At 54.2% G+C, this 26,976-nt stretch overlaps 1 protein-coding gene across 1 annotated transcript in view; it reads right to left on the bottom strand.

Annotated features, from left to right (window-relative positions):
• ABCA2 (ATP binding cassette subfamily A member 2) overlaps window positions 1–26,976 on the bottom strand; it is a gene marked incomplete at its 5' end in the record, with an annotated part of 98,761 nt that overhangs the window by 31,983 nt on the left and 39,802 nt on the right. The window contains 20 exons of the mRNA XM_019510442.1: window positions 155–335; window positions 1,195–1,359; window positions 2,021–2,225; window positions 2,909–3,059; window positions 5,053–5,243; window positions 7,479–7,593; window positions 8,266–8,368; window positions 8,519–8,692; window positions 9,607–9,703; window positions 10,165–10,332; window positions 10,873–11,001; window positions 12,284–12,443; window positions 13,616–13,938; window positions 14,399–14,617; window positions 15,018–15,203; window positions 15,634–15,738; window positions 16,891–17,018; window positions 17,743–17,909; window positions 19,468–19,579; window positions 24,277–24,370. Of these exons, the coding sequence (XP_019365987.1) occupies window positions 155–335; window positions 1,195–1,359; window positions 2,021–2,225; window positions 2,909–3,059; window positions 5,053–5,243; window positions 7,479–7,593; window positions 8,266–8,368; window positions 8,519–8,692; window positions 9,607–9,703; window positions 10,165–10,332; window positions 10,873–11,001; window positions 12,284–12,443; window positions 13,616–13,938; window positions 14,399–14,617; window positions 15,018–15,203; window positions 15,634–15,738; window positions 16,891–17,018; window positions 17,743–17,909; window positions 19,468–19,579; window positions 24,277–24,370 (3,173 nt within the window). The remainder of the gene's footprint in view (window positions 1–154; window positions 336–1,194; window positions 1,360–2,020; window positions 2,226–2,908; window positions 3,060–5,052; window positions 5,244–7,478; window positions 7,594–8,265; window positions 8,369–8,518; window positions 8,693–9,606; window positions 9,704–10,164; window positions 10,333–10,872; window positions 11,002–12,283; window positions 12,444–13,615; window positions 13,939–14,398; window positions 14,618–15,017; window positions 15,204–15,633; window positions 15,739–16,890; window positions 17,019–17,742; window positions 17,910–19,467; window positions 19,580–24,276; window positions 24,371–26,976) is intronic.

Below are 26,976 nucleotides of genomic sequence, written 5' to 3'. Positions count from 1 at the left end.
TGACAATTTGCTGAAGCCCAGAGTTTTAGCAACTGGAACAAGCCAGACAGGCAAGATGGGACAACTGCACCTCTCATTCCACCGCTGCCCATCATCTCTTCCTCACAGCAGGCAGTGAGGAAATAAAAAAAGGGGTATCCCCATGGTGACTCACATGGTGGTGGTCTTGCCTGCCCCATTGTGCCCCAGGAAGGACACCACTTGGTTCTCATAGAGGTTCAGACTCAGCTTGTTCAGTGCCAGCTTCTTGTCTGTTTTGTAGACCTTGGTGAGCTTGTCAATGCAGACGACCAAGGGCAGGTGGTTCGGCTCCTCCTCAATGCCTCGGGTCTCATCTGCAATGAGAGTTGAAGAGTGGGGTTTGGGTGGGCTGTCCCAGCTCTTCAGGACTGGCCAGCAAGCAGCTCTGGCTCCACCAGCCTCTCCCCTCGGGTAACAGGGTACTGAGGAAAGGACTGAGTGACTTCCTGAGGGATGTGCCCACCTGGAGATCCAGCAGATGGTCACAGGGCTGCAGGAGCCCTGGCCAGGTGGAAAATGGCTAGGATGGCATTAGTAATGCCAAGTGATGGCACAGCCTTAAACAAAGCCATTCAGGAAATTAAAAATGAGGGGCTGAATCCCAGGAAAGAACAAAGGCAGCAGCAGGCACCAGCTTGGAGAAAATTTGCAGCCTTGACCTAGTCTCTGTCTCCATCTCACTCAACCAGGCTCCCAGCTCCCCCTGCTCATCACCTTCTCTTTTGTCCCCCATCCTACAGCCAACATCCTCTCCCTTCTTCTGTCTCTACCTCCAGCTAATCCAGTCCCAAAACACTGCTGAAGTGATGCTGGATTACACCAGCTGGGGATATGGCCCTAATCGCTCTTCCTGCTGAAAGTCATCTTTTCCCCCCTTTGTGTTCTCTCTTGCCCTTCACTGGATCCACTCCATTCTCTGCTGCCTTCTGTCAGAAGGTCTCTTAGGGCCTCATGCCACCTCTGTAGTAAAGGGGTCTCCTAACAGCCACCCATTCAGGGAAACAGAAGCCAAGGAGGTGAAACCAGAGAGTACAGGGAGATGAAGTGACTTGGCCAGCATTAGCCAGCAACACAGTGGCAAAGTTAGGGACAGATCCTGGGGTCTCTGACCACATTTTCACCACTGGAACCAACCTCCATCCCAGGTTCTGCTCCCCCTACGGCCATGCTTACCCAGTCTCCTGTTCTCCATTGCACAGGCTTGATCCTCCTCCATGATGCTAAGGCGGGTAGTTCGTGACCAGGGCCAGGTACATTCCCAGGTTTCAATCCGTCCATTTCCGAGCCAGTAAGACTTCTGGAAGGGGAAGTACCAGGGCCGGGGCAGGCCATACATGCCTGCAAGGAAAACCAAGCCCGGAAGATTAGAGGTGTGCTGCTCTTTCAGAACCACGACTGAAAGAACAGCACATTGTGAGGTGGCCAAGAGGCATTATACGCAGATCTGGACAACAGATTTTAGGTAGAAGATGCCTATTCCTCTCCTCAACCCCCCAAAAACATATCTGGAGTGACTGAAAACTGAATTTTTGTCAAATTTGTCATACTGTTTCAACAACAACAAAAAATCCATGTGCATTTAAAGAGCCCAAACATCTCAAGGTTATATTTGGAATTTACCCAAATTTCATCTGTGGGGAAGGAAGGAAGGAAAAATAAGAACCTGAAACATTTTGCTGAACCTGAAACAGGAATCTTATGTTACAATTCAGCCAGAAAACCAATAAATTACTTCTTCCTGAAAACCTGAGCTGCACCACTAGGAGAGCACCACAAAAAGGCACTGTCACCTGTGGGGCACATTTGCACAGAGATCCTACGCAACTGCACAAGTGAGTACAGTCCCGCCCATCATGACCAGAATCAGCCTCCTCTGTGCTCATATCCATCGAAGGAGGCTGCTAGAAGGTAGGTCCAGTGATTCTAGCAGCATCTCTACATCTTGCTCATAGCTGGGTAGCCACAAGCCTCTTCCTGCAGGGGGAGTCCCTGCCCATACCTGGGTGCACTGCTTCAATGTACCATGTCAGCACTCCATACACCACGGCGTCAATGATCAGCATCATCATGGACAGCAGCAGGTTGAAGTCATCACCTTCCACAGGAGACTGGCTGAAGGTGTGCCACTGGATGCCCACACCAGCCACTTCGTACAGAGCAAAGTACTTGGAGCCCAGCCCAAAGGCTGTGGTCGACATGAGGGACTGAGGGGAGAAGATAAGGAGGACATTAGCTCAAAAGCTCGTCACCTCAACCCTGCACAGAAACCACAGACTGGTGCTGTGTGGCAGGGAGAACGGAGACAGCGCTGCTGTCTATACATGGGACCTTAGCAATTCACAGCTGGACTTAAGATGAGAAAAATGTGAGGGGCCAAGGAGTGGTTCACAAGGGGCTACGTCCTACTGAAGAGAGCCAGGTTTCCTACACAACCTGTGGAACACAGGGAAGAAGTGTGGGGTTTGGTGTTAACGAGGCCCAGGATACCACCTCAACCAAACGGGAAGAGGCTTACTACAATGCTTTGCGCTTCTTTGGATATAGGCCAAACTTTGGGGATGCCCCCAAGACCTTCCCTGACAGCTCCCAGGTCTCAACACATGGGAATCTACAGTCATGAGCCCCTGGGTCTTCCAAGTTCTCTGCCCACTAGCTACTGTGCAGCCCACTCCCTGGGGGTCTCCGATTACTCCAGTGACTGGGGCTGGAGGAACAGACCAAGCTCTCTAATTGGCCAAGAGACAGCTATAGGCCTTGGGGTGCACGGCACAGCTGATCTCCCACTGGATGGAGAGAGCAGGCATGGAGAGCACTGCCTCTATACCCACCTCACGGAGCCTGGGCTCCATGGGGAGTTTATGAGCCACCATGACAGCCTGGTACTCACTGCAATGCACTTCTCAAAGGCTGTGATCTTGTCATGAGCCACTTCCTCCCGGATGGCAACATACATGTAGGGGACGTAGCTCAAGAAGTAGATGATGCCCCCGCAGGCAGAGGCTAGCTTGGCCTTGGAGTACAGCACAGACACCAGGAAGCTGCCAGGAAAGACATTGTTATCTCAGCTGCCCCAGAGAGAAAGGACATTGGGCTCTTCCACACCACCCAACTTCCCCAGGTGATGCCCCCTTCCCAGGCCCTACCTGGGCTTCAAGGGATTGGGTGGAAGAAAGGATAGTTAGTCTTCAGTCTTACTTTGATGGCCTTGAAACTCTCCAGTTAGCTACACAACAGGCACAGCATGGAGTAGTAGAGCAAGGTGCACTCACCCAGCCCTGGACAGAACCTCGGGAAACAAGCTGAGAGAAGCTAGGGGATCTCTTTCACTGGGGGGCTTTCTAGAGGTGGATGGAGAGATGTCTGTCTGGGATGGTTTAAGAACAAGGACATCCCTTCCGTCCCTACAAGTCTGATGCCCTGGAGACACCTGGGCAGTTTAGTCCCCATGGGCCATTCAGCTCCCAGCCCCTTGGCTGAGCCTAGGACTCACAAGGGACCCCGATGTGTGTGCAAGACAGATCCCTGCCCCTGGCAATAGCACCGGACACAAACTGTACAATGGCAGCTCACCTCATCACTACCAGGTCCTGATACTCTATCCCTCCCCATCCTAAAGTTTCCATGGAAACCATCCCAGGGCAAATACTGATAGGAATTACAAAAGGAGTGCAATGAGCAAGGGTGGAGTAGGGAAGGTGCATTGAGAGGGTTGCCTCCTGTCCTTCCTTTGCCTTCCTCTAGGCCAGGGGTTGGTAACCCCTGGCACACATGCTACGGCATGGCACACAAGGCCATTTTGCTTGGCATACCACAGCCAGCTCAGGCTCAGGGCAGCTGCCACCAGCCATGGAGCTTGGGCTGCTCACAGGAGGTGGTGGGAAGGCTGCAAGCAGCCTGGGATCTGTGGCAAGCAGCAACTGCCCAGAGTGTGGGCCAGATGTGGCAGGTAGCTGGGAGGCTGCAAATGGTGCACCAGGGTCTGGAGCCCTGGCCCAACTCTGTGGCCAACAGTGGTTGCACATGTGCCTTGGGATGCAAGGCTGGAAAGGGGCCAGAGGCACTGCAACTGCACACCTCAGGAAGCATAGTGGGGAAGGGGCCAGGACTGCACTATCAAAAGAATTGGGCCCCTTGCAGCTCCCCCTCTTTCTTCCCTGGCACACCAAGTCCAGCTTGCCGGGTTTTTCTGGCAGCTCAGCTAAAAAACTTTGCCGACCTCAGCTTTGGCAATGGCATCTGAAGGGCTCCGCATGTTCTAACCAGAAGCACAAATGGAGATTGCTTCCTTGCAATCCTCAGCCCTGGCAAGAGTGTCAGCCTACCCACACCCCCCACATCCTGCAGACATCTGCATTCTTCCAAGTGCACCCACATGCGGCACAGGAATACAACAGCCTTGTCCATCACACAAGACTCGTGCTCGCCCCATCGATACCCTCGGTTGCTCATTAAGGCCAACTAAACAAGTGGCCAGTGTTCTTTAACCACGCATGTGGAGCAGGGGTCTCCTCCAGTTACATGGGGGTAAGTCAGGAAGAACTCCATGGAAATGAAGGGAATGACATCTTCAGGCTCCCAGCCTGTCTGTTCCACCGCCAGCTGTGAGACAGTCCACCCCATCGCTGGGTGCATATGCAGGTGGGGAAAGTATTTGCTAATTGTTTCCTAGTTCTGCTGCTGGGGTCAGAGCCTTAGGATTCTTGTACCAGGGAAAGGTTCTAGTTGTTGCTCCATGATCCCTTGTTGCTGTGTACATCATCATGGGACCCACTGAGAACGACCCTGGGTAGCCCTGTATGGTTATAACCCCTGGTTAATCCCACTCTGCCACCTTCAGACACTCTTGGCCCCAAAACTCTCCAGGGTCAGGCAGCATCAACATCAGCTCTACTGCCTCCCCAGAGCGAAAGGCCAGTGCTGGCTGTGCCTCATGTAGCATGTCTCTAGATGCCTGGCCCCCCTGCTTCATCAGCCCAACAGCTACAACCCCAGACTGTCAAATTTTGGCCCTGACCAGCCACCAGAGCTCACCAGAACATGATGGTAGCCACAGCATAGATGGCCAGGAAGAGCCAGATGATGAAGACATCACTGTGCATCAGGACTTTGCCATACTTGAGAATAGCGGTGAGTGCTGTGACAGAGATAGACAGCTGGACAAAGCCAGTGATAAACCAGGCCACCCAGTGCACTGCATTGTTTAAGCCCATCATCTTCATCACCTGCAAAAGACAGTGTCATGCTTTATCAGGGCATATGGCAGCAAGGGTTATTTCCATACGACAGACCCCTATCCCACTAGTGGGACTACTTCCCCAGACACAGGGTGCCACGATGCCTTGGCTTTGTGCTGACTGGAACCTGGGACCAAGGTGGCAGCTCTGTACCCAATGCCCTGCACAAATCTAAGTAGGGTTCTGCTGCCCATGTTGATCAGCCCAGAACGAATAATTGGATTCCTTCCCCCCAGTCCATACAAGTGTCCTGTGCACAGAAAGAGTACCTAATGCTCAGACTAAGACTTGCTCCACAGCCAGCCATGCCAAGGCATTAGCTGTTTGTCCAAGGTGGCCCAGCACTGCTGCCGCCCTATCCTTCAGGTGGCACCGAAACACCCAGCCTGCTTCATGGCAAGAAGAGATCTGATCATACCAGACAGCCCTTCAGAATCCATGCTCGGAGCAGAGAAGGCAACCATGGCAGCTACAACAAGCATTCGAAAACCATCAGCATGGACCCACAAGAGCTGGAGTGAGTACAAAAGAGGTGCACCATGGGGAGAGAATGCTGCTGCTTTCCCAATCTCCTGAGGGAAGCTTGACCATCCTACAGTGTGCGAATCTGGTACCACCAGAAGCATGGAGATGTATGTGTTCTGGTGGCTTGGCCCTGGTACCTGCCATGTGCTGCCAGAAGCTCTGCCAAGTCCACTGCAGGCAAGAGCAGGCCAGACCAGGCTGAGGGAAGCAGCAGCAGCTACTTCTGAGGGTAGCTAGTGGGGTCCTGGCATGGTCTCCTCCGCCAAACAGCCATGCCCCATGCTGGTAGCACCCTGTCATAGGACAGTGCATTTGGCTAGTCTTGGCACAGATGGTTTCACTGGGGGTATGGTTTCTCCCGGATCTGTGGCACTCGTGCTCAGGAGACAAGTCTGGGGAGCAGAAGCTGCACGAGAGCCTTTCCCACAAACTGTCCAGCCATCCAGATGTATCCACTTTGCTCAGTGGAGTGTTCCAGCAGCAGAAGGGGAAAGCCCTCCTCAGCATCCTGCCTCTGATGCGCTTGGCAGAGACAAGACAGCGCTGCCCTCCCAGAGATTTACTGCCAGCTCCTCCTGGCATCATGCTGCAGCAGCTTCGTCATGCTCATTAGCCACTGGAACCTCTTCCCTGCAAGCTCCCACAGGCAGGCTTAAGGCTGAAGAGCCAACACCAGCCAATGAATGAAACACCGATGTTCTCTGGCAACAGCTACGAGGCGATGGGGGCAGCAGCAGGGCAGGGAGGATGGACGTAGAATCCTAGGCATCCAGACTGCAGACCCAAGCAGCTCATCTAACCTATGCCCCTGGTCAGTCAGGGCTGCTCTGAGCAGCAGAGAGAAGAGATCCCACCACTCCCAGACAGCCAAGGTGCTCTAGAGATTAGGGCTCAGGGCCACTTCACTGCTGTTCTGGGCTGCTATTGTACAGGCAACCCAGAGATGGCAAAAACTGACCCTGCAGGCACCGTTAAGCCCAGATGACCCCGAAGAGCAGTTGCAGAGCTCTAGAGCAATACCAGGGAGGATGTTTGTTTGACAAACCCCTGGGCACTGCAGTAACCCTGGTGACTACAGGGCACAGCGCAAGAGACAGATCCACCCCTGGTAGTCTCTCACCAGCTCTGAAGGAGTTAACTTTGGGGAAGAATCTGGACCAGTGTTCCCCCACGCCCTGGTTCTGAGACCACAGATAATAGATCTGCACTCACTCTTGCTGGCATCCATTTTACACCAGCTTCAACAGCATCACACCTGGTTTACACCAGGAAAGGAGAGTCCAGCTGCAGGTTTTCCCTGTTATGTTTTGTCCAGGGCCCACAGCCCTTTCCCTCCCTCAGACATCGTAATGGGAAAATGGCCCCCAGTACTAACCCCTGTGTTCAGGACAACAGACCATCCCACCACCGCCAGGCAGCAACAATGGGCTAGATGTGGAAATATTTTGGGGACATAGATTCTTTCACTGCAAGGTGGCAACAGGGGTGCAGAGACCAGCTTGCCAGGACTCACAGGACACTGCTGGAGAGCCCAACAACCCACCCCATGCCATTTACTGCATGGGTTTCAAGGCAGTACCCCACCTTCCCCCACATTGTGTGACTGTATGTTTTGCCAGTTGCCCTCCTTCCTCCCCAGTAGGCACAGTGGACAGCCATGGTCCCAGAGGTAGGAAAAACCCACTGCCACATCCCCACCTCTTTCAGGCGATGCTCCTTCTCTGCCACAATGTGCTGGATCATCATAGCCACCGAATAGACCCAGGAGATCACCATGCACAAGGGCATCATGTGCTCGATGACAAACAGGAAACTGGGGAGAGAGGCAGCAAGGCATCAGAACCCGTCCTGACACACCATGAACCCTGGCACCCACAGAGGATGGCAGCCACATGACGACAGACAGCGGGGACCTTGCACCATCACGCTGGGGGGAAGGGAAAGAATCAGAGTAGGCCGAGTTGGAATGACCATCAAGCGTGTCCACCTCCCTCTGTCGCAGCCCCAAGAACCACTCTGGGATGTCAGGGCAGAGATCAGGCATCGCCACCATGCCCAGATAATTCCTTTACAAGCCCAGATAATTCCTGCTACAGTTCACCTATGCTGAGGGAGTTACTGGCGTATCTAAGGTCATACAGCAGGTCTGAGAGATGGCCAGTAGAACCCAGGTGCCCTGGCTCCCAGACCCCCACTGTAGCCTGCAATACTCTGAATGTTGCACCTTGCCCAGGCCATGGTGGCATTTGCTGTATAGTACGGCATTGATGCAGTGGGCAAGGAGCCAGCAATGGGATAATAAGGAGAGCAAGCAGCAGGGCCAGCTTGGCTGGAAGGAGTGCAGATGCCAGGCCTGTTTCCATGAGATCCTATGAGCACTATCCAGAGGGGCCACCTGTCTTGGAGCAAAGGAGTCTTTCTACTCACTGCACCCCAGCCCTGTCCTTGCCCATCACGTCTGTCCTATTCACCCAGCATTACTCACTCATCCCTGGTGTAGCACGGGTATGGAAACATCTGCACATAATTGCCAGGCTCCACCACGTCATGGCCCACAAAGGTGTTGATAAGGGCCCGCTCCATCATGTCTGGGAAGAAGAGGCCAGGAGATAAGCTACATTAACACAGCAGGGCATCATCACTCAGCAGAGCAGCATGTAGTGGATGTTGCAGTGCACACCCAGGTAGCAGGCTGTGCTGGCCTTTGCCCCAGTCAGGGAGCAGGTCTGTCTACTCACCCTGGATCCACACAAAACCATAGAGGAAGTAGAAGCGCCCACCGGTGTTGGGGCCGGGCCGCCAGTATGCCCGGCGGATCTCGTTTGTCTTCTCTGTGAAGCTAGAGTTCTGCCGGATCTTATACATCACATGTGGTGGGAGGCTGCCGTCCTTGTTGGTCTGGAAGATGACACCTGAGGGGAAAGCAGCAGAGCTGAGGACATTTAGGACACTGGAATTCATCCCAGCCAGCTCCATGGTCAGTTGCATAGCAGCTAGGGTCAGGAGGGACCTGACCAGGTCATCTAGCCTGACCCCCGCCACAGGCAGGAATGAATGCTGGGTTCACAAGACCCCAGACAGGTGATTATCCAACCTCCTCTTGAATTTGCCCAAGGTAGGGGCGAGCACCACTTACCTGAGAAGCTGGTTCCAGATTTTGGCTACCCTAACTGTAAAATATTGCTTTCTGATCTCTAACCTAAACCAAGCAGGTGGCCCTCCCAGTATTTATGGGGATGGGAGAAGACCACTGGGGAGCAGGCTCATGTTCCTCCAAGGGCCAAGGTGCAACATGGTTGCTTATTTGAATGGCTCAAGACAGCCAGGGCAATACCCAAGGAGGGTTAAAATCAACAGAAGTCCCTGCTGACACCTACAGATTTGGGACCAGGCCCCCAATGCAGCAAGAGACAGACTCCTCAGCAAGACAGGAGGCACTAGGAATGGGTACTTGACAGAATATGGAGCAGCTCTCAAAGCTTGGCAAGAGCCACTGGATTAAGACCCATGGTCACACCTAGGTCCTCACCATTCTATAAATAGGGAAACTGAGGCACAGAGACATTCCTCACCCCAGCAAGTCAGTGGCAGAGGCTGAAGACCAAAGGGCCTCTCTGTGCCTCAAGGCCTCAGAAATGCCCAAATTCAGCTCTGTACATCTGGAAGAGTGGGGCAAAAACCTGCCTGGGATCAGGCTGGAGGGAGCTTGAGAATCAGTGCAATGGTGAAGAGACGCAAGCTGACAAGGGAATTCAGAGGAAATGAGCAAAGCCATGTGAATGGTGATAGGAAGAGAGAGAAGGAGAGCACAGAGCCAGGGACCTACTGGCAAAGACAGTGACATTGTCCTGATATGCCTGGTTCAGCGTGTAGTTCACTATGCTCTCCTCGTCAGGGAAGCCCTTGAAGATGTCCACACTGACCTGTCAGGAAAAAAAAGTCCCATGAGATCCTGCTGCAGCCTTAGCACCTTGGACTGATCCCTGCTCTGCAGGGGAACCAGGGCAAACCCTTCCTCCCCCTGCCATCTAGTGGGGATGACCCACACTCCACTGCCATTACGTGCAGCCAAGCTTCCTGCTGCCACGGCCCTGCATTTCCCATTGGCATGGCACCTTACTGGCAGCCAAAGTAATAACAGCATCTACTGTGTGCCCCTGATCCGTCTGATCCCAATGTAATTTACATGCCTGTTACCCAGTCATTTATATATCCATGACCAGTGAATTACATCCAGGCACATGTTAGCTTGCCCATGCCCTTGGATAACTAGGGCGATTGCCAAGTGCCCACAGGAGCCTGGCTAGAGAGAGAGCAGCTTTCCTGGGTATGCCTGACACCTGGCAGGCTTAGCCTAGCTCTAGGGAGCTGGTGTTGCCCTCACCTTGGACATGAAACGCATCCAGCCACAGGCAGCATTGTCGATGGTGTCCAGCTGCTGCAGCAGGGCACTAGCATTGGGCAATGAGAAGTTGCCATCAATGAAGTTGCGGAGGAGGTCATTGTCCGAGACGTTCAGGATCTCAGGGTGTTTGTGCAGGTCAGCAGTGAACTGGAAGTGAGAGGAGAAAAAGTGAGGTAACGCAGACAGCTGGGTGTCCTCCACCCGGCCTCCTCCTGCTACTTCTTGTGCAAAGTGGCCGAGGGTCCCACTGCCCCACCTTGCACCAGGCAAGCTGGGCCGAGCAGGTCACGGGGCAAGCATTCAGTCAGCCTTAGCAACAGCAGGATGGGATCCAGCTAAGATCCTGTCCCCTCCCAGTCTTGAGAGGTCAATATAAAGCAAGACGCTGGTCAAGCTGCCTGTCACTCGGCAGCAACGAGCAGGTCTGCAGGGTGGGATCCAGCATCTAGGACAGAGATGGCTTTGACACAAGTCCCCCGGGGGAGCAGCCCCCTTTGTAAAACACTCGCCATGTTGCGGCAGCAGTTACCAACGCAAGAAACTTCTTTGATGAAGCTGGAAGCTCGAAGCCAGGGCTGCAACCAGTCGCCTGCAGGCACTTGCACAGATCTTACCATGCTGTGGTCTAGCCCATGTTTCTGCCTCATTCCAGGCCCATCCCCAGACCCCCCTCAACATCCTCCACACCTGCTGTAGCCAGCGGATCCGCCTCTGCAGCTTTCCCTCCTCTAGGAAGCCCCGGATCTCTGAGGAGATGTTTAGCCAGACCTTGGCATAGTGTGTAACGTTCCCAACGAAGGCAAAGGTCTCGTTGGCCTGCAGCAAGAGAGGCCCCAGGAAGGGTTATATTGAGAGGAGACGTAAGCCCGTAAGCAACTTCTCCCAGCCCTGCCAGCACAGAACAGACCTGTTTATACTAAGTTAGATCAAATTCCCAGGGCAGATGCTGTCATTCACACACAGATTGTTCCAGTAGAACTACTGCACCTTCAGCTCATGCCCAATCTCGATCCAAATTCACTTTCAGGTGAGGATAAGACCTTACACTGATCTAACAATAGGTCAGGTTGATTTTGTTCTGCAGTCTACTGGGCCACGTATGCAGTCTTCTGTGACTGGCTAACAGCAGTCTTACTGCCTCCTCACTGCCTTGGACCATCCTTTCTGCTGCATACTAGTCTTTCCACCCTATGCTCTCCAGAACAAGGTCTTTATTATCCTTCTGTGCACATACAGCACCTGGTACTCATTGGTCCTGGCTTCCAGATGCTACCTACTACAGTATCGATGGTAACAGACCAGCCCAAGCAAAGGTTGAACTGACTTCAGTATAGCTAAGTTGGGAGCCTGCAGTGTCATTAGAGCCATTTCAAGCCTATTTAAACCACTGCAGTTTCCCCATCACAGATGAGGTCTTGGTGCTGCTCTGCCAGAGTTGGAGTTGGTGACTACCATGTACCCTGCCCTGGTACAATTACCCCTTGGGGAAGTCAGGCCTAGGGGATGGGAGCTGGGCATTGTGGACCTACCCTCCTGCTCACCTTAGCAGGGCTGGGACTGTTGGGGTACTGATGGGGGGAAAAATCACAGAGAAAATTAACAGTGCTCCAGAGATGGAACAGACCTACCCCAGACTGGGCCAGCAATCTCAGGGGCAGGGCTGGAAACACTCACACTCACTGCCACCTGCATCTGCTGGTAGATGGTGTACTGAACTCTGCCTCCAGCCCCAACATCACAGCCTGTCAGCTGCAGGAAGAGAAGGGAAGGGAATCCCTCCCCTGCCCGCCCCCTTCCCTCACTGGCTTGTGTTTACAGCACTGAGAGTCTTAATTATTTATTGACATGGCAGAAATCAACGGGCCCCCAGGGACTGACAGGACAGCTGAACAGCCAAGAACTGGAGAAAGAACCATCCATTAAACACAGCTACTTCCACACTGTCACCTGCCATGAGATCTTCTCTGGACAGCTGCAAGCTTCCCACCCGTTAAAAGGACTGAGACCTCACAGGGCCCAAGAGACACGGTGCTTCAAGGCTGGCAGCCTGCAGCTAAGGGTGCCCTAAGGGTGCTACCTGGGCCAGCCAGGCCCTCACCTTCAGGATGACCTTGTCCACCTCTGTCCCAACTGGAGCGTAGAGGATCTTGGGGTTGCTGGTCATGAGGTGTACCAGGAGCCCCAGGTTGCGCTGCTCCTTGCTGGTGAAGCCCAGAGAGCTCATGTTGCCCTGCTTCAGTGCCTCAGGCTCAATTGTCCTGGAGGAGAAGTCACAGTCAGTCACTTGCTGAAGGTTTGGTCATGGTGTCCTGCTTCAGGCAGTCTATGGGGGAGCCCTGAAACACACTGCCAGTGCTCATGGGGTCCTGATCTGCAAGGGCTGTTCACTCAAAGACACAAAGGCAATGTCCTGGCACCAAGGCCAGGATGGGCTGGCCATCCCACAGCAACGCACCCTGTACAGGGGCTCCTGGACACAGCTATTGTAAGCTTCAAGCTGCATTGCTGGAGATACAGTTAGAGACTTGCTCTGTCAGCCCTGTTCAGCCCTGCACTTCTAAGCCCAGCGCCAATGCCCAAGAAGCAGCCACACGGTGCAGACCCAGCTCCTCCCTGTGGGAACTCAGCACATCCCAGCCACCCAAGCCTTCTGGGCACACGTTTCCTCATTTACTGCAGATTCTCCTCTGAAGGGGCCAGGCAGGGCACACCATGAGCAGAGCCCAGCCTGGAAGGAGCCAGTGCTTGGCAATCCCTTGCGGGACATGGTAGTAGGGAACTTTCACACCAATTCACAATACTGGTGCATCCAGAATAGGGCTGGGTGACATGGAAACCCTCCCTCAGCAGGGACCTGTGGGCATGGTGTGAGGACCCACTGAGGCAGCACACGTAAGGATGCAGAGTGGCATGAGTCAAGCTTGTGAGCCCTGGGGAGGGAGTGGCAGGGTGGGTGGCTCCCAGCACAGGTATTAGTGAAGGCAACAGCAGGGCAGGATTCCCTTAGCCAGTTTTGGAGGGGAAACTACAGAGAGGGGAGCGCAGTCCATGGCCCCAGGTGACCTCTCCTGCCTGGACCATGGGGATGAGCAGGACCTCCCACCACTGGGGACAGTGACTTGCCATTGGATAGGGCCCCCTGCCATCCCCACCAACTTCAGGTAGAGCCAAACAGGACACTAGGAGATGGGAAAGGCCCCTCCACAGGCTGGACCCTGTGGGTTCCCAGTGGTCCCAGCTCCTCAGGCAAACAGGCTGTGGCCTAGATCCTGGTGGAGGCTGCAGGCAGTCCCAGACCCACTGCTGCCAAGTCACTTTGCTCTGATCCTGTCCTCTGCCAACCCAGACCTCAGCTCCCATAGTGCCCCCTGCCCCCATCCCCGCCTACTCTGCCCAGGTCTGTAGGACTTTTCGGGAGCCAAAGTCTTACCGGTTGTTCCCACACAGGATGGGCTGCAGTCCTGCCCAGAGCTGCACAAAGGCCGAGCACTGGCCTTGGGGGTTCTCCCCAACTGGCTCGCCCTCACCCTCCTCCACGGTGGAGTTGGTGCCGCCCGTGGAGTTCCCGCCCCAGCTGGTGCTGTTGGCTATAGGTGGGGGAGTTTTGCTGGCGCAGGCACCCTTAGGCAGCAACTTGGCCAGAGCCGAGAGGATGTCCACATCCTTGAGAACCTTCTCCATCTCCATGAGGTCCTCCAGTAGGGCATGGAGCCGGTGTTGGGCAGCCGTGCTGTTCACCTCGTCCAGCTTCAGCTGCAAAACCAAGGTTGAGAGAGGGGTTAGTGGCCTGCAGGGCTCCCCAGGGCAGAGATGGGGACCTAACAGCTATCACTGCCCACAGACTTGAAATTCAGAGAGGTGTATATGATGGGACTGCAGAGGGCTGGGTACCTGCCCCATCCTCACTCTACAGTCCACGCAAAAACTACCCCCAGGCCATCAAAACTCAGCACAACTGTGTACCCCCTTCTTCCACTGCCTCCAGTTTACCCACTGCCCCTCTCGTGCTCCCCAGAGCAGGCCAATCACCTGTGTGGAGATGCCTGGTTTCCCTGCAACTCTCCCCCACCAAGCCAGGGTCAGCCACTCCCTCAAGTCATGGGGTCTCAGTTGCCCCTCCAAATCCTGTCAGTGCCAGGCATGTCAGGGGAGCAACATGGGAACCAGGGGGAGGAGAAGCCAGGAAGGCAGCCCTGGCACCACAGGCACTTACCCTAGTGGCGATTGCGTGTGTGTCCAGCTGCTCCTTGAGCTCTGCGGCCAGCTGGCCGAAGCGCTCCCTGCGGATGCCAGCACTCCCATTGCAGACCAAGGCCCGGTAGCCCCGCAGCCAGGGCCGCTGGCTGTCATGGATGGTCAGGATCCGCCTCAGCTCCCCCTGGTTCTGATCACAGGTCAGCTGCTCCAGCACTGACGGCGTGAAAAGGATGTTCTGTGGGAGAGAGGAGGCACATCATCTTCCCCTGCCCAGGAGGCAGGCATCATTAACCCCGGTTTTGCCAGAGCCTGGGTCAGGGTGGGACACTAGCATGGCTTCCAAAAACCAGGCTGAAAATAGGGCAGGGCACTAGAAGGGATCCATTCCTAGTGCTGTCACCAACTTACTCTCTGCACTTGGCCGTGAGCCAAGATGGGGAATCCAGAGAGCCACCAAACTCAGTCCAAAGAGCAGGCCAAGATACAGCTGAGGGTAGCAGCCCCCCTGGCCAAAATCCCATTAATGGACTGGGGGGTGCCTCCCCTCCAGTGTGGGGCTGTGTGCTTCCTAACCCTATTACACCAGAGCTGGGCCCCACACTACCTCCCTTATGCTCCTCCATGAACCCCCTCACCTCCATCTCCTTCACAAAGGCCTGGGGGCTGTAGGAGTCAGAGGCCTCAGAGGGGGAACCAACAAGGCCCAGGGCCTGGGACAGGAGGTGCAGCAGGGCCTGCCTGTGGATTGATCGCGTGTGGTTCCGCAGGGCCCTGTGAATCAGCCCCTCCTTCAGGTTCCTCCAGCCACCCAGGAGGCTCTCCTGCAACAGAAAGGGGGAAGGGGCGAGGGAGAGGGCTGGTCAGCTGTGGAATGAAGAGGACCCCACCAGGCACTGAAGAGGATGAGGTGGGACAGAGCTGACGGACAGAAACCCCGCGTGCCAGACACAAACTCCAAAGCTCTAGTCAGTCAAAACAGAAAAAGCAGCTTTCTCTGCTCCCTCAGCCTCCAGCTCTTAACCAGCCACAGGTGAGGTACAAGGAGAGCTCAGGGAGAAGCAGGAAGAAAGGCCATCACAGGGCAGGGAAAAGGCTGGAGTGCTGGATCTGGCACCTGGATCCCACTCTGATGTAGATTGGAGAAGGCAGCCCCTGCCTTACCCAACAACGAGGCCTTGGAGCTAAAGTGAGCTCGTGCATTGTCCACCCCAAGATGCAGGGAAGGGTGGAAATAGCCAGGGGCCTCCTCACCTCCAGCTGGAGGATCTTCTCCCCAGCACTGAAGCGGTCCCATGGCTCCTTCTCATGGACATCCTCTGCCGAGGAGGGAGAAGAGCCAAAAAACAAGCGATACACCTGCAAGGGGAGAGCATGGAAATTTGATGGTGGTCTACAAGGACCTCCAAGGGGAAGAGATTTCTGAAGCCAAAGGCTCTAGTCAAGACAAGGCTGAACGAAATCCATCATCTGGAATCCAGAGAAATCTAGTCTGAAAGCAGGCATGAAATTTTAACCCTGGGAGGGTAATCAGCCTTGGAACTAGAGGGAAGCGGTGGGCTCTCCATCACATTTTCCTTAAGGACAGGTCCTGGCCCAGCCAGAAGCATCTATCATGTGAGGTCCTCTGGCCTATGCTACACAGACCAGACTGGTGGGGACCCTTCCCTCTACTCAGGACTTCAGCTGCTTCTCCTAGAGCAGCTGCAGAACCATCCCTCCTGCACCGTCAGTCCATGACCAGTTGTTCAGTCTAGTGGGGGTGGCAAACCAGCAACAGCAAGCCACAGCACTGTAGTCACATGATGCAGGTCACCTGGCCACCTCCACTCAGAGATCCAGCTGTTGCTAGCTGGGTAAATAAGTGCCATGCCCCCCTGTGCCTCATTTCTCCCAGGTGTAAGAGGGGTTCCCTGACCCGTTTCCTCTTGCAAGCACCATGGGGAAGGACAAGCCTTGTTACAGACTCTGACCAAATAACAAGAAATTAACTAACTCCTGCTCATTCCAGTGCCCACAACCCTCACACATCTATGAACAGGTATCGCACTACTGCCTCTCACCAGCTTCGCATAGGGGTCAACATCCTATAGCCCACAGAACCACAAGATGCAGCCTGCAGCACTGGACTTTCAGTGGTGGGGGACCACAGTGGTATTCGGCAATTGGGGCTTTGCCTGCATCACACTGAGGATGGGAGCTTTCCTGGGCCATGCTACATCTGGGCGGTGGAAAGAGGCAGCAGTAGGGAGAAGCAGTGACAGCAAACAGGCCTTAGCAATGACCTGCCTAGGACCACAGCTGGGCCATTCTGACCTACGCCACAAGACACTGCCAACCACTGCCTTAGCCAGTGCAGATAAAGGGCTCAATTGGGATCGGTTTGAGCATTTGCAGACTCAGGGAACTCTCTCTGACCAGCACCCGGGCGGACTGGGCCTCAAGGGCTTCCACATGCTCTAGCACTGCAGCGGTACTCTTCAGAGATGGGTTCCCTGCATGGGCATGTACCTCCTTGAGGTTGACGTTGGAGCCCATCAGCAGCTCGGCTGTCTCATTGGGCAGGGAGAGATTCTGGGTGAGGAAGTGGTGAAGTTCGTTCCTGTCTTTTGCTGCAGAGCCCAAGGTGAAGCCAGATGCTGACGGGAAATGAGAGGAACAGGTTAGAGACTCATGGCTTCTATGGAGCACATGGCGAGGGAGCTGGGACGGACAGTGGCTGCAACAGGGTGCTGCTCAGACTTGGGGAAGAGAGACAGCACCACTGAACTGGAAGGAGAGCCATGCCCAAGAATGCTGGGGCTACTATGCCCAATTCATCATCATCATCCAAAAGATACTGAATCTGCCCTCTCTCCTCCCATCACCAAGCAATTAGTAATTTGGGGCTAGGGGTGGAGGGAGGGTGCTGTTTCCATAACAAACCTCAATGGCAGGTATCATGGGGCCCAGCTCTCCTCTGGACTGGTAGGTTCCACAGGTTGAAAGCTGTGGATGATTCTGGCCCCATATACACCCGAATGCCTCACTCGGGGTGTGCATGTGAACATATTCCACTGTTACATTCTCTGGATGCCTAGAGTGCAAGTGCCCCTTCCACTCTCAACCAATCTCTGGCTGATGGTCAAACATGGCCTCAAGCCTCATCCCTGGCTCTGATGCTCAGGTCTGCAGGGAGGCTCAGAGACACGTGGACACAGATCTGGATTCAGAGGACCAGGCCTCTTGCCCTGAGGGCTTTGCTATCAGCAATGTGGTTATTTCCCAGGTATTCCCCATCCACTGCTGGAGCCAAGTCCCTGGCTTGCCTCAGGCAGCTTCATCAGGAGAGATGGGGGGACCGGACCTGCAGCCTGCACTTACCTGCCTGACTGCTGAAGTGGGTCTCCATGGAACTGGGCTCGCTGCTGCTGAGCGACTCTAGGCGACGGTGCAAGGACTCCAGCTCCTCCTCCAGCCCTGGGTGGTCTGGGTCAAACAGGTTGCTCTCCTCCACCACCTCACTGAGCCTCTCCAGGAGCTGGGTCACCCTGAGGGCAAGTAGGGAGGCTGGCGTGAGGAACCGTGAGGCACAGCACCACTGCCAGCAAGCAGCCAGGCTGACAAGTGCCAGGAAGGAAGGCAAACACGCACCCAGGTGAGAGGGCTGGCACTGGAGCATGCGTCAGTAAGCAAGATTTCTTCCTCCCTCCCCACAAAAGGTGAGCAATGGAGCATGTGCATGTTGCTGGATGGGATTCCCTGTTCTCCCATATTCAAGAAGGGGTGGTCAGCCACAGGAGAGAAGCAGGGTCTCCCCACCCCACCAGATGCAGGTTCCACTACCCCAGGAGGCAGACAGATGTCCTTGGCTCACTGCACACCCCCGGTTGTACAGCTCAGCCCTTCCTGACTGCCCTCTACACTCTGCTGGAGTCGGCCCGAGGCGAATGCTGTGACTCATTCAGCAACAGCTTGCAACCTCATCTGCATTCAGTCAAGCAGACCTGAGTCAGCAGTGACAAGTGGGACTCCCGAAGCCAGACAGCTGTCCGGGTCCCCTCTCTGGGCACTGGCCTGCCAGCCCCTCTCCTTGCATAGTTCTCCCAGGCCTCCCCGGTGCCCCAGCAGAGCAGCAGTGCTCTGCTCAGCTCTGCAGCCCCTGCAGAATACAGGGGAAGGGGAAAGCCAGTGGGGTATACTGATGAATGGGTTGAATGGGGATCATAGCTCAATGACTGGCAGGGGTCTGGGCAGGGAAGCGTATGGAGGGGAGAAGAGAGCAGATAAATGCAGCCAGGAACAAATGGAAGACCATTTGTAATGTTCAATGAGATCAGCATCAGTGGACAAGATTTCATGCTCAGAAGGCCACATCCACAAACAACCTGCTCTTCCCCTGCTGTGACGCACAACTTGAGACTGACACAAATGTGAAACTTGGTGAGATGATCCCTTCTCACCCTAGTCTAGAGACAAACCAAAGCCCCAGTGATTGAGAATGGAAAGAAGCTCAGAAAGCAAAACCAAGCCAGGTGGGAAAGCAGAGGGGCCATTAAGGCTGGAGGCCAAGGCACTGAGGCAGCATCTGGGACCACAGGCCATGGCACCGTCATGGTGAACATGAAACAGAAGACAGAACCAACTCGAACCTGACATTCAGCAAACAGAAGCGATGCATATTTTCACCTCCTCAGAGGAAAAGGCATGCCACCAGCCAATGCCAGGAGAGGGCAAAGAACAAAGTTTAAAAATGCTTTTGGTCCTGATAATACATGGTATTTGTGCAGGGATCTCCATCAGGGAGATTCAAAGTGACTTTTGAGCAAATAATCCTCACAGCTCTTCTGCAAAATGGGGGTGGGGGTCGGGGGGGAGCCAGCAGCCTCACTGCATCGGAGGTCTGGGGATAGGAAGTGAGCAGCAGAGCAGGCAACACAAGTTATATTGGGGTCTTATGCTTTAGCCATGAAGCTGACTCTCCTTTGTCTGCTACAGCACAAAGTATTAAAAGATTTTCTGTTTAAATCCATAGCTAGGCAGTGCATGCATGCATGAGGGGTAGTCATGGCCAAGGAAAAAATACAAGCAGAGAAGGGGTGGACTCACGTGGAGTTGGAGTACTGGAGGAATCCAAACTCATCTCTCTGCCCATCAGGACACAAGGACTGCATCACAGGCAGGATCCCAGCAGAGGTGAGAGGGGCTGCTGTGTAGAAAGCTGGAGAGGGAGACACAGCACGACATAGAGGGAAGATATAGGGAGACAAGGTAGGAAGAAGACGGAGACACACACCGAGTTCAAGAGAGAAGCATGAGTGCTAGATCAGTATGGTTATTGGCTAATAAGTTTTCTCTATTGAGTCAAAGGAGGTCAGAGGGTAAAGGTCAGAGGTCATGGAGCCCCACTTCCTTTGGCAGGGTCTTCCATTAGCTGTCCTATGGGGCTGCTCTCTGGTCTCATTGCTTTTCAGGCCTCTGGGCATCACAGACCACTTCCTGCTTCCCCACACCAAACCAGAACCAATCTTCCCTGCATGGCACAGCAGGTCACACCAGAGAGGTGATCACACTCCTAGACAGAGGTGTGTGGGGACCCATATTCACTTTTGCTTCCCCGAAGCACTTATACAGCCTACCAATTCCAGCCCTGAGGACAAGGAAGCTGGTGGAATGACTTCTGACATTTGCCCTACAGAAACTGCAAACCCAATGGCTGCTCTGATCAGCCCATTAGTGAATCTCAGACACAGTTTGATTTGCAGAGAGGAGGAGGAGGAGGAGGAGGAGGAGGAACAGGGACACTGGGTTAGGAAACAGGCTAGTAACCAACAGCACTAAAAGCTCCCCAAACCCTGTCAAATGGGCCACCCCACGTCCCCCCACCAGGGCCCTCAGTCTGCGGCTGGCGGAGACAAAACACGGGAGTTTTCATAAGAAGCAGAAACTGAGGCAGGTTGGGGAAAAAAAAGCAACTGGGAGGGAGACCTGGAGAAGAGGGGAGCTGAGAATATCAATCAAGGCACCTGTATCCTAGATGAATATTCTCACAGGCAGCCTTCCCCCTAGCTCCACTGATCAGGCAGGTATGGTAAAGATACAGCCCTCTGCCCCATGCCCACAAGGGCTCCAGAGCCACCCCACCCAGCAAGGCTGTGCCGAGGGAGCATCCCCATCTGCCTCACTCTCCAGGTCCCAGCGTCGTCATGCAATTGCCGTTCCCGGCACAATCCCAATATTTCAAATTTAAGAAGCGGAACAAATGTGCTGCCGAGTGTGTGCTAATGGGCCCCAGGTGGGGGAGGGTACTGATTAAACATAGGCCATTAGCAAGCAGCGGCTTCCCACCACAATCATTGATAACGCACACTGAGTGCCCCCCAGGGACACAGCTAGGCTTGGCTGGCACTTCTTTCCACCATGGCCTAGTGTGCCAGTTTTGATGGACTAAACAGGCCCAGTGAGTCAGAGATGTTAGCATGACCCCATCACTGCACTGCTGTAGACAGCAGGGCCAGGGTCAGGGCTGAGTACAGAAGCCCTCGGCTCGCTTAGTCCCCTGGCAAGCATTAGCACTGAAAATTGTTCACCTTCTATTAGACAGGCAGAAGAGTGGTGGAAGAGTTGTTAGGGCATTAACCAGGAATCCGTTAGGCCAGGCTTTCATTTTAATGCTACGCTCCTTATTCCCATTAGGTGCAGAATCTTTCTAAGGGAAGAGCCTCCCCCTCAGACGGCCTTCCAGACTGCCTTAAATAGGGTCAGCACTGTTTTACTTCATTCATGACAGGCTAGAGCTGGAATCAGGCCAACAACAGTAACTCTAGTTCATGGGAACTGGGGCAGACCAGATATTCCACCTTCCCCAAATCCCAGGCCTTGACACCACCCACAGTGGAACTAAGGCTGAAGAAAGGGCTGCGTTCCTAATGGAAATGCAAAGAGGCAGGGACTGGTGAAGATGCTCATGCAGGCCCACATCTTTTGGGGGCAAACCTCAACCAGGCTATCCAATGCAGGATGTAGATTCAGTGAGATTCTGGTGGGAAGGAGCAAATTAGTCTGGTCAGCAGCCTGTAGCAGCACCAGCATATTTAGGAAACATCAATATGGTAATATGGCATCTAGGACAAGCCAGAAGGGTCTGATGGGAAGGGGCTTTCCACCACACATGAAATAACAGGCAAGACATACAAGTGTGTGCACCCTGTGGCTTTACATCCAGAACAGCCATGCTTGGTAAAAACCCTCATGGGAGCATTGGGTTGGGATAGTCTCTGGGATAAGTCATGCTATAAACCAGAGATTCATACAAACAGATGAAGGTTGCACGTCTCAGCTCTCCTTCTCTGGGATACATCTCACAGACCATCTATACCAGGGCCTATCCACATGCTATAGCCACATTGGACCATGCTGAAACAATCTGGTCATGGAGGTGGCATCTACCAGCATCCCAAAGCCCTGCATAGAGCATGATTCTGGACATTATCAGCATGTGCTTCAGTTGTGAAGACTGCAAGTGCAAGCTGGGCTGCATATATGTGGGAAACAGTTATGCTCTTTGTGGGTCACCCTAGTGGCTGTCATCACAGCACAGACAAACCCATGGGAAGGGCTCTGGCCAATATGCCCCAAGACTCACACACACAAAAGTGTGGCAGAGAGAGTGGGTGGTGCTTAAATACTGATCCTGGGTAGAAGAGTGCCTCAAGGGTTAATGGAAGGGGGAGCAGGCTGGGACAGGGCACAGCTGCTCCTTGACTTGCATGCGCAGTGGTCCACGACAGCTCCTTGTCCTCCACGGCTGGAACGGCAGGAGCTCCTCCTCTTTTAATGCTAGCACAGCCCAAACCAAACCCGGCCATAACTCCAGTCAGCCACAGCCAGGTTCAGCAAGTGTTAAACTTCAGACAAGGCCTGGCCACATAACAGGGGTCCAAGATAAAGAAAAAGAAAGAGGATGAGGAGATAGCCAAAGAGCATTGTAGCCATGAGCTCCATCAGGCCAGCACTGGAGGATTCTGGGAAAGTTGTCAGTATCCAATGGCAGCAATGGCACAGTATAGGCTGCAGACCACATATACAGGGTCTTCCTGCATTTGCGTGGCTGTGGTATGCTTGTACATGCTCATCATCACCAGTCCTACCCACCCCCTTGGGCAAGGAGACAAATGCAGGGGAGTAAGTCAGCGTGTTAATCAAAGTAGTCAAGAAAGCTGGGCCAGTGGCTGCTGTTTCCCAGAATACTTTGCTGGCAGGATTGGCAGTGGGGGAGGGGGAAGCGCCAACCTAAATCAACAACTTACAGACTGGAGCATGCAGTAGCAGCATGGAAGACAGGGGGTGACGGTGGGGAAAAGAAAGAGAGCGTAAGACAAACAACAAAACAGAACAAAGAAACAAACAAAAAGAGCGTATGTCAGGTGGGGAGACCAGAATGGGAACAGTCACAGCTCGAAGACCCACGGTGACAGCATGGCATTGGGGCGCTCCTCGTCGTCGGTGCCAACAACCCCTCCACGTGCAGCACTGGAGCCCAGTGCGAGGGATAGCTGAAACACAGGCTCAGATCACCGTTACCCAGCACCACAGCATTTTTGCTCCCAGGGCAGCACATTCACACATGCTTAGGTGCTTCCCCTCTGCTCCTGCACTCCTTGCTCTTCGTGCTTCTCCCTGCCCTTCCCCAAAACAAAATGCTATCCAAAGCCCCCACTTGGTTTCCCCAAGTAACCCCAGGTGTCAGCAGGGGATGCAGAGAGAATGGATCTGGAGAGGGTGGGTTGCTGCATGCAGGGGACAGGAAAGGGTATGTGGGCTACCTGTCCCACCCTTTTCTGCCATCCTGGAAGTCTTTGCCTGGCCCTGCATTTAGCAGTGACTATTCCTACTTGCTTGTCCACTCCCCACTGCTAACAGTGTCTGGCCCAGCAATGCCTGCCCCCATACACCAGGGCCCCAGTGAGATGGCCAGAGACTGTGGGTAGCTCCCAAGGTGCCTTGCCTTGCAGTGCTGCTTTCCTACCAGCCAGAGGCTGATTCCCACATACCTGGGACTTGGCTAGAGCTGTCTTTCCAATGGGGCCATGGCAGCTCTTACCCACATGGGCAGTGGAAGAATCCTTGAAAGTGTCCACCCCAAGGTCTTGGAGTGGCCGGCTTGGCCATCATTGGAAAGGGACTGAAAGTCAGGCTGGATTGAACTAAGGCATAGCTTCATGTCCAAGTTAACGCAGGAGACTGGCACTGGCTCAGGTGCCAGCAGCCTTGCCACTCAGCCAGACCAGTGGGCCCCCACAAAACTGCTGCACAACAGGGCTACCCCTTCCCCAAAGTGCATCACTGGGACTGGAGGGGAAACATCCATGCAGTCAGCTGAGCCATTTTTTTCCCAGGGAACTGTGGGAGAACTGTACCTCTGGATACCAGGGGACTATCAGCTGTCAGGTCCAATGGTGCCAATTAGGGCATAAGAGGTGTCAGACTCCCCTCAAAGGCTGCCCTGATGAGCAGTCGTGGCCCAGGCTGGACCACAGCAAGAAGCGACTCCAGAAAGGCAACATAGGAAGAGGAGACAGACTGCTCGTTTCTTGCTGTCCAGACACCCCCATTGCTATCGGAGAGCTGCCCCAGAGCCTTGCTGAGGAGACTGGGCAAACAAGTCTACTGAACATGTCTTAGCCCAGGAGGTCACAAGGCCTCGCACCTTGGCCTCGGTCAGAAGCCCAGCAGGTCCCACAATGTGGGAGCCTTGGGCCAGTTGAGGGCTCTTTGAAGGCTCAGCTAGGCATGATGGAGACAACAAATGGGTTTTTGCCACCTGGGTTCTTCCCTCTCAGTTAATCCCCTTAAAGCTGAGGTTTCCCCAACCAGAGCATCCCAGCTCCTTCCCCACAGCCTCCTGCCCCCACTCACCTTCCTTCACTGGGATGGTGGGCTTCTTCTGCCGCAGCCCCAGGAGGATGAAGAAAAGCACCAAGGGTATAAAGATCTCGAATGCCAGCACCCACTAGGAAGAAGAGACAAAACAGATATCATGAAGCTCAGGGAGGTGCCACAAGGCAGACCGTCTGCCCTCACCCTGCCAGGTCTGTAAAAGCCCATCTAGGGAGTAGTTTCAAGAAAGCTAAAATCTGCTCCTTGTTTCCTCATGACTAGGGGGAGCAACATTATTTCAGGTAAATCCGGGATAGGGGTGAGGGGCAACAAGAGGCATGCACATACGCATGCACACACCTCAGCTCGCAGCTCCCAGGAGCAGGGCTGGGTGGGACAGCGTGGTGTGCACATAAGCACACACATACCCTAACCCCGCAGCTCCCAGGTTCCTACCAATACAGGACTTTTGCTTACATTTTCTCTAGTGGCTGGGATGCCGAGACAGCCTGCAAAACCTGCGACTGTCCTGGCCAATCCAGGACACTGTCACCCTACCCAGAACCAACCTCTCAGCTGTCACAAATCAGACTTCAGACTACAGCACAAATCTCAAGCAGGATGAATTTGGGGTCCTTCATCCTCTCGTTCTGCTCCACAGGAAGAACCTGCTCAAGAACTAAACTAGCTGGGGAACTGCAGGGCATGGGAGGGAGGAGGAAGCACCCTTTTCTCGGGTGCTAGAGGAGGAGAGGCAGGCTTGCAGGCTGCAGTTAGCAATTAGGGCTGATGCAGAGTCACAGGGCAGCCTGTCAACATTTATGTTGGCACCTGTGCTCCTGTGTACAGCAGGTGGATCAGTAAGCCCTGACCAGCAGCAGCTAATCTCATCAGCACACAGGAGTGGAAGTTAGACATTAGCAGAGATTGTGCAGAGCCCTTGCTTACGTGTGTGGCCTTAAACATCCAGGGCCACAACAAATCCAGTGGCTCTGGGCTGGGCCTGGGGTGTGAAACACTTAGCCCTGGGATGCAGGTCAAATCCAGCCCAGGTCAGCAATGGCTGGCCAGCACTCCTGGCTGACCTGCACGAGCTGAGGGGTCCGAACACAGACAGCCACGCTCGGGTGTCCACAGAAGCCAGCTGTGCGTGGCTATGAACACACATGTGCAAGCGCACAGGTGGGGTAAGGATGCAGGTGCCTGTGTTTTTGTCTGCAGAAAGAAACAAGGCAAGCCAGGCCTGTGGCCCTCTGTGAGCCAGAAAGAGAGCAGCTCACAACTGGCTTCAGGCTGATGATTCAGCCTCAGCCAGGAGCGGCTGGAAGGGAAGGACAACACACGCAGCACCTGCAGCTCAGAGCAGTCCCTGGAGCAGGCTGGATGGAAGCACCAGCTCCATGTTGGGGTCACAGGCTGCTTTGCCCCCTCCTTCCCTCAGGAAGGAGCTGCAGTAAACACAGCAGGTCTGTGTGCTTTAATTCAAGAGCTGCACAGCAGCAAGGCAAGGAGGGGCCAGAGCCAGCCTAGCTCCTTTGCCAGGCAGTCTTCTGGTGGCAGCCATAGGATCACAGTGTGCTCATGACCTTTTTGTGACCCAGTATCTAGTTCCTCAAAAGCTCATTTCCTTCTCACTGTGTGCAGAGCAGGAAGCATAGTGTAGTGGTTACAGCATGGGGCTGACAGCTAGGAAACTCTAGTTCTGTTCCCTGTGTTGATCTAGGCCAAATGCCCAACCTTCGTATCTTTGCCAGTCTACTCCTCTCTGCAGTGGGGTGTGCAAAGTTCACCTGTCACACAGGTAATGCAGGTGAAAGGCTGCAGGATCCTTGGCTGGAAGGCAGTACAGGAGGGCAAAATGATTTTAACTCCCCTTGCAGAGGGAGGGAAACTGAGGCACAGGAAGAACTGCATCTAGCTGTGGGCCGCAGAGCAAGTCAGTGTCAGACCCACTAGGCCTGAGCCCAGGGCTCCTGCTCCAGCCCGTAGCAAGAAGCTGAACTCTTAACAGGAACCACCGTGGACAGCTTCTGTAATGCAGTGAGCTCTCCTAACAGAGGCAGGAAACAAGAATCTGCACAGCTGCTTTAAAGTGCCACTAAAACTAAGGGGAACAGTGACCCCAGCTCTCAAACACAGCTTGGAGAGTCTTGGATAAGGTTTTCAGACCTGAGTTTGGTCACAGATGACCCAAGTTTGGCCAGAGTGTGGAGTTGGGGGGCAGTAGAGCAAAGAAGGGCCCTGAATTGAAATTGCAAGCCCATGAAAAATGTGATGTGGTGTCAAAATGGGAAGCCAACAGAGAGGCGCAAGTGGGAGTCTGTGCTCCCTTGAGGCACACTGTGGTGGGTGCTACAGTCAGAGACATTGGACCTTCAGAGCACACAAACTTCAGATGCAGAAGGCAGAACCAGCCCCACAGCAATCTCCTGAAGGCACTGGTGATACTCAACAGCCAGGGCAAAACCTGCCTTTTCATAGCACAACTCAGAGATGATGCCCTGCCCCTCCTCCCCCCACACTCCACCTCCAAATATACAGCACTAAGAAGCACCAGCCAGCTACAGAGTCCCTGCACATGGCTCTGGCTGTCCTACCACCCCAGATAGACATCTGGCATCAGGCAGGCTGGGTAACTCCAGTGGCTTAGCCTCCCTAGGCTTCCCTTTCCTACACACACAGCCCAGGGATCTTTGGCTGAGACCAGCAACTTCTGACATTAACCTCCATGAGATGAGG

This window comes from Gavialis gangeticus, unplaced genomic scaffold, assembly GCF_001723915.1.
Source record: "Gavialis gangeticus isolate Ggan-Ray unplaced genomic scaffold, GavGan_comp1, whole genome shotgun sequence".
In the NCBI taxonomy this organism is placed as follows: domain Eukaryota; kingdom Metazoa; phylum Chordata; order Crocodylia; family Gavialidae; genus Gavialis; species Gavialis gangeticus.
Note: the sequence above shows the minus strand (reverse complement) of the source record. Positions and strands in the feature narration are given on the sequence as shown.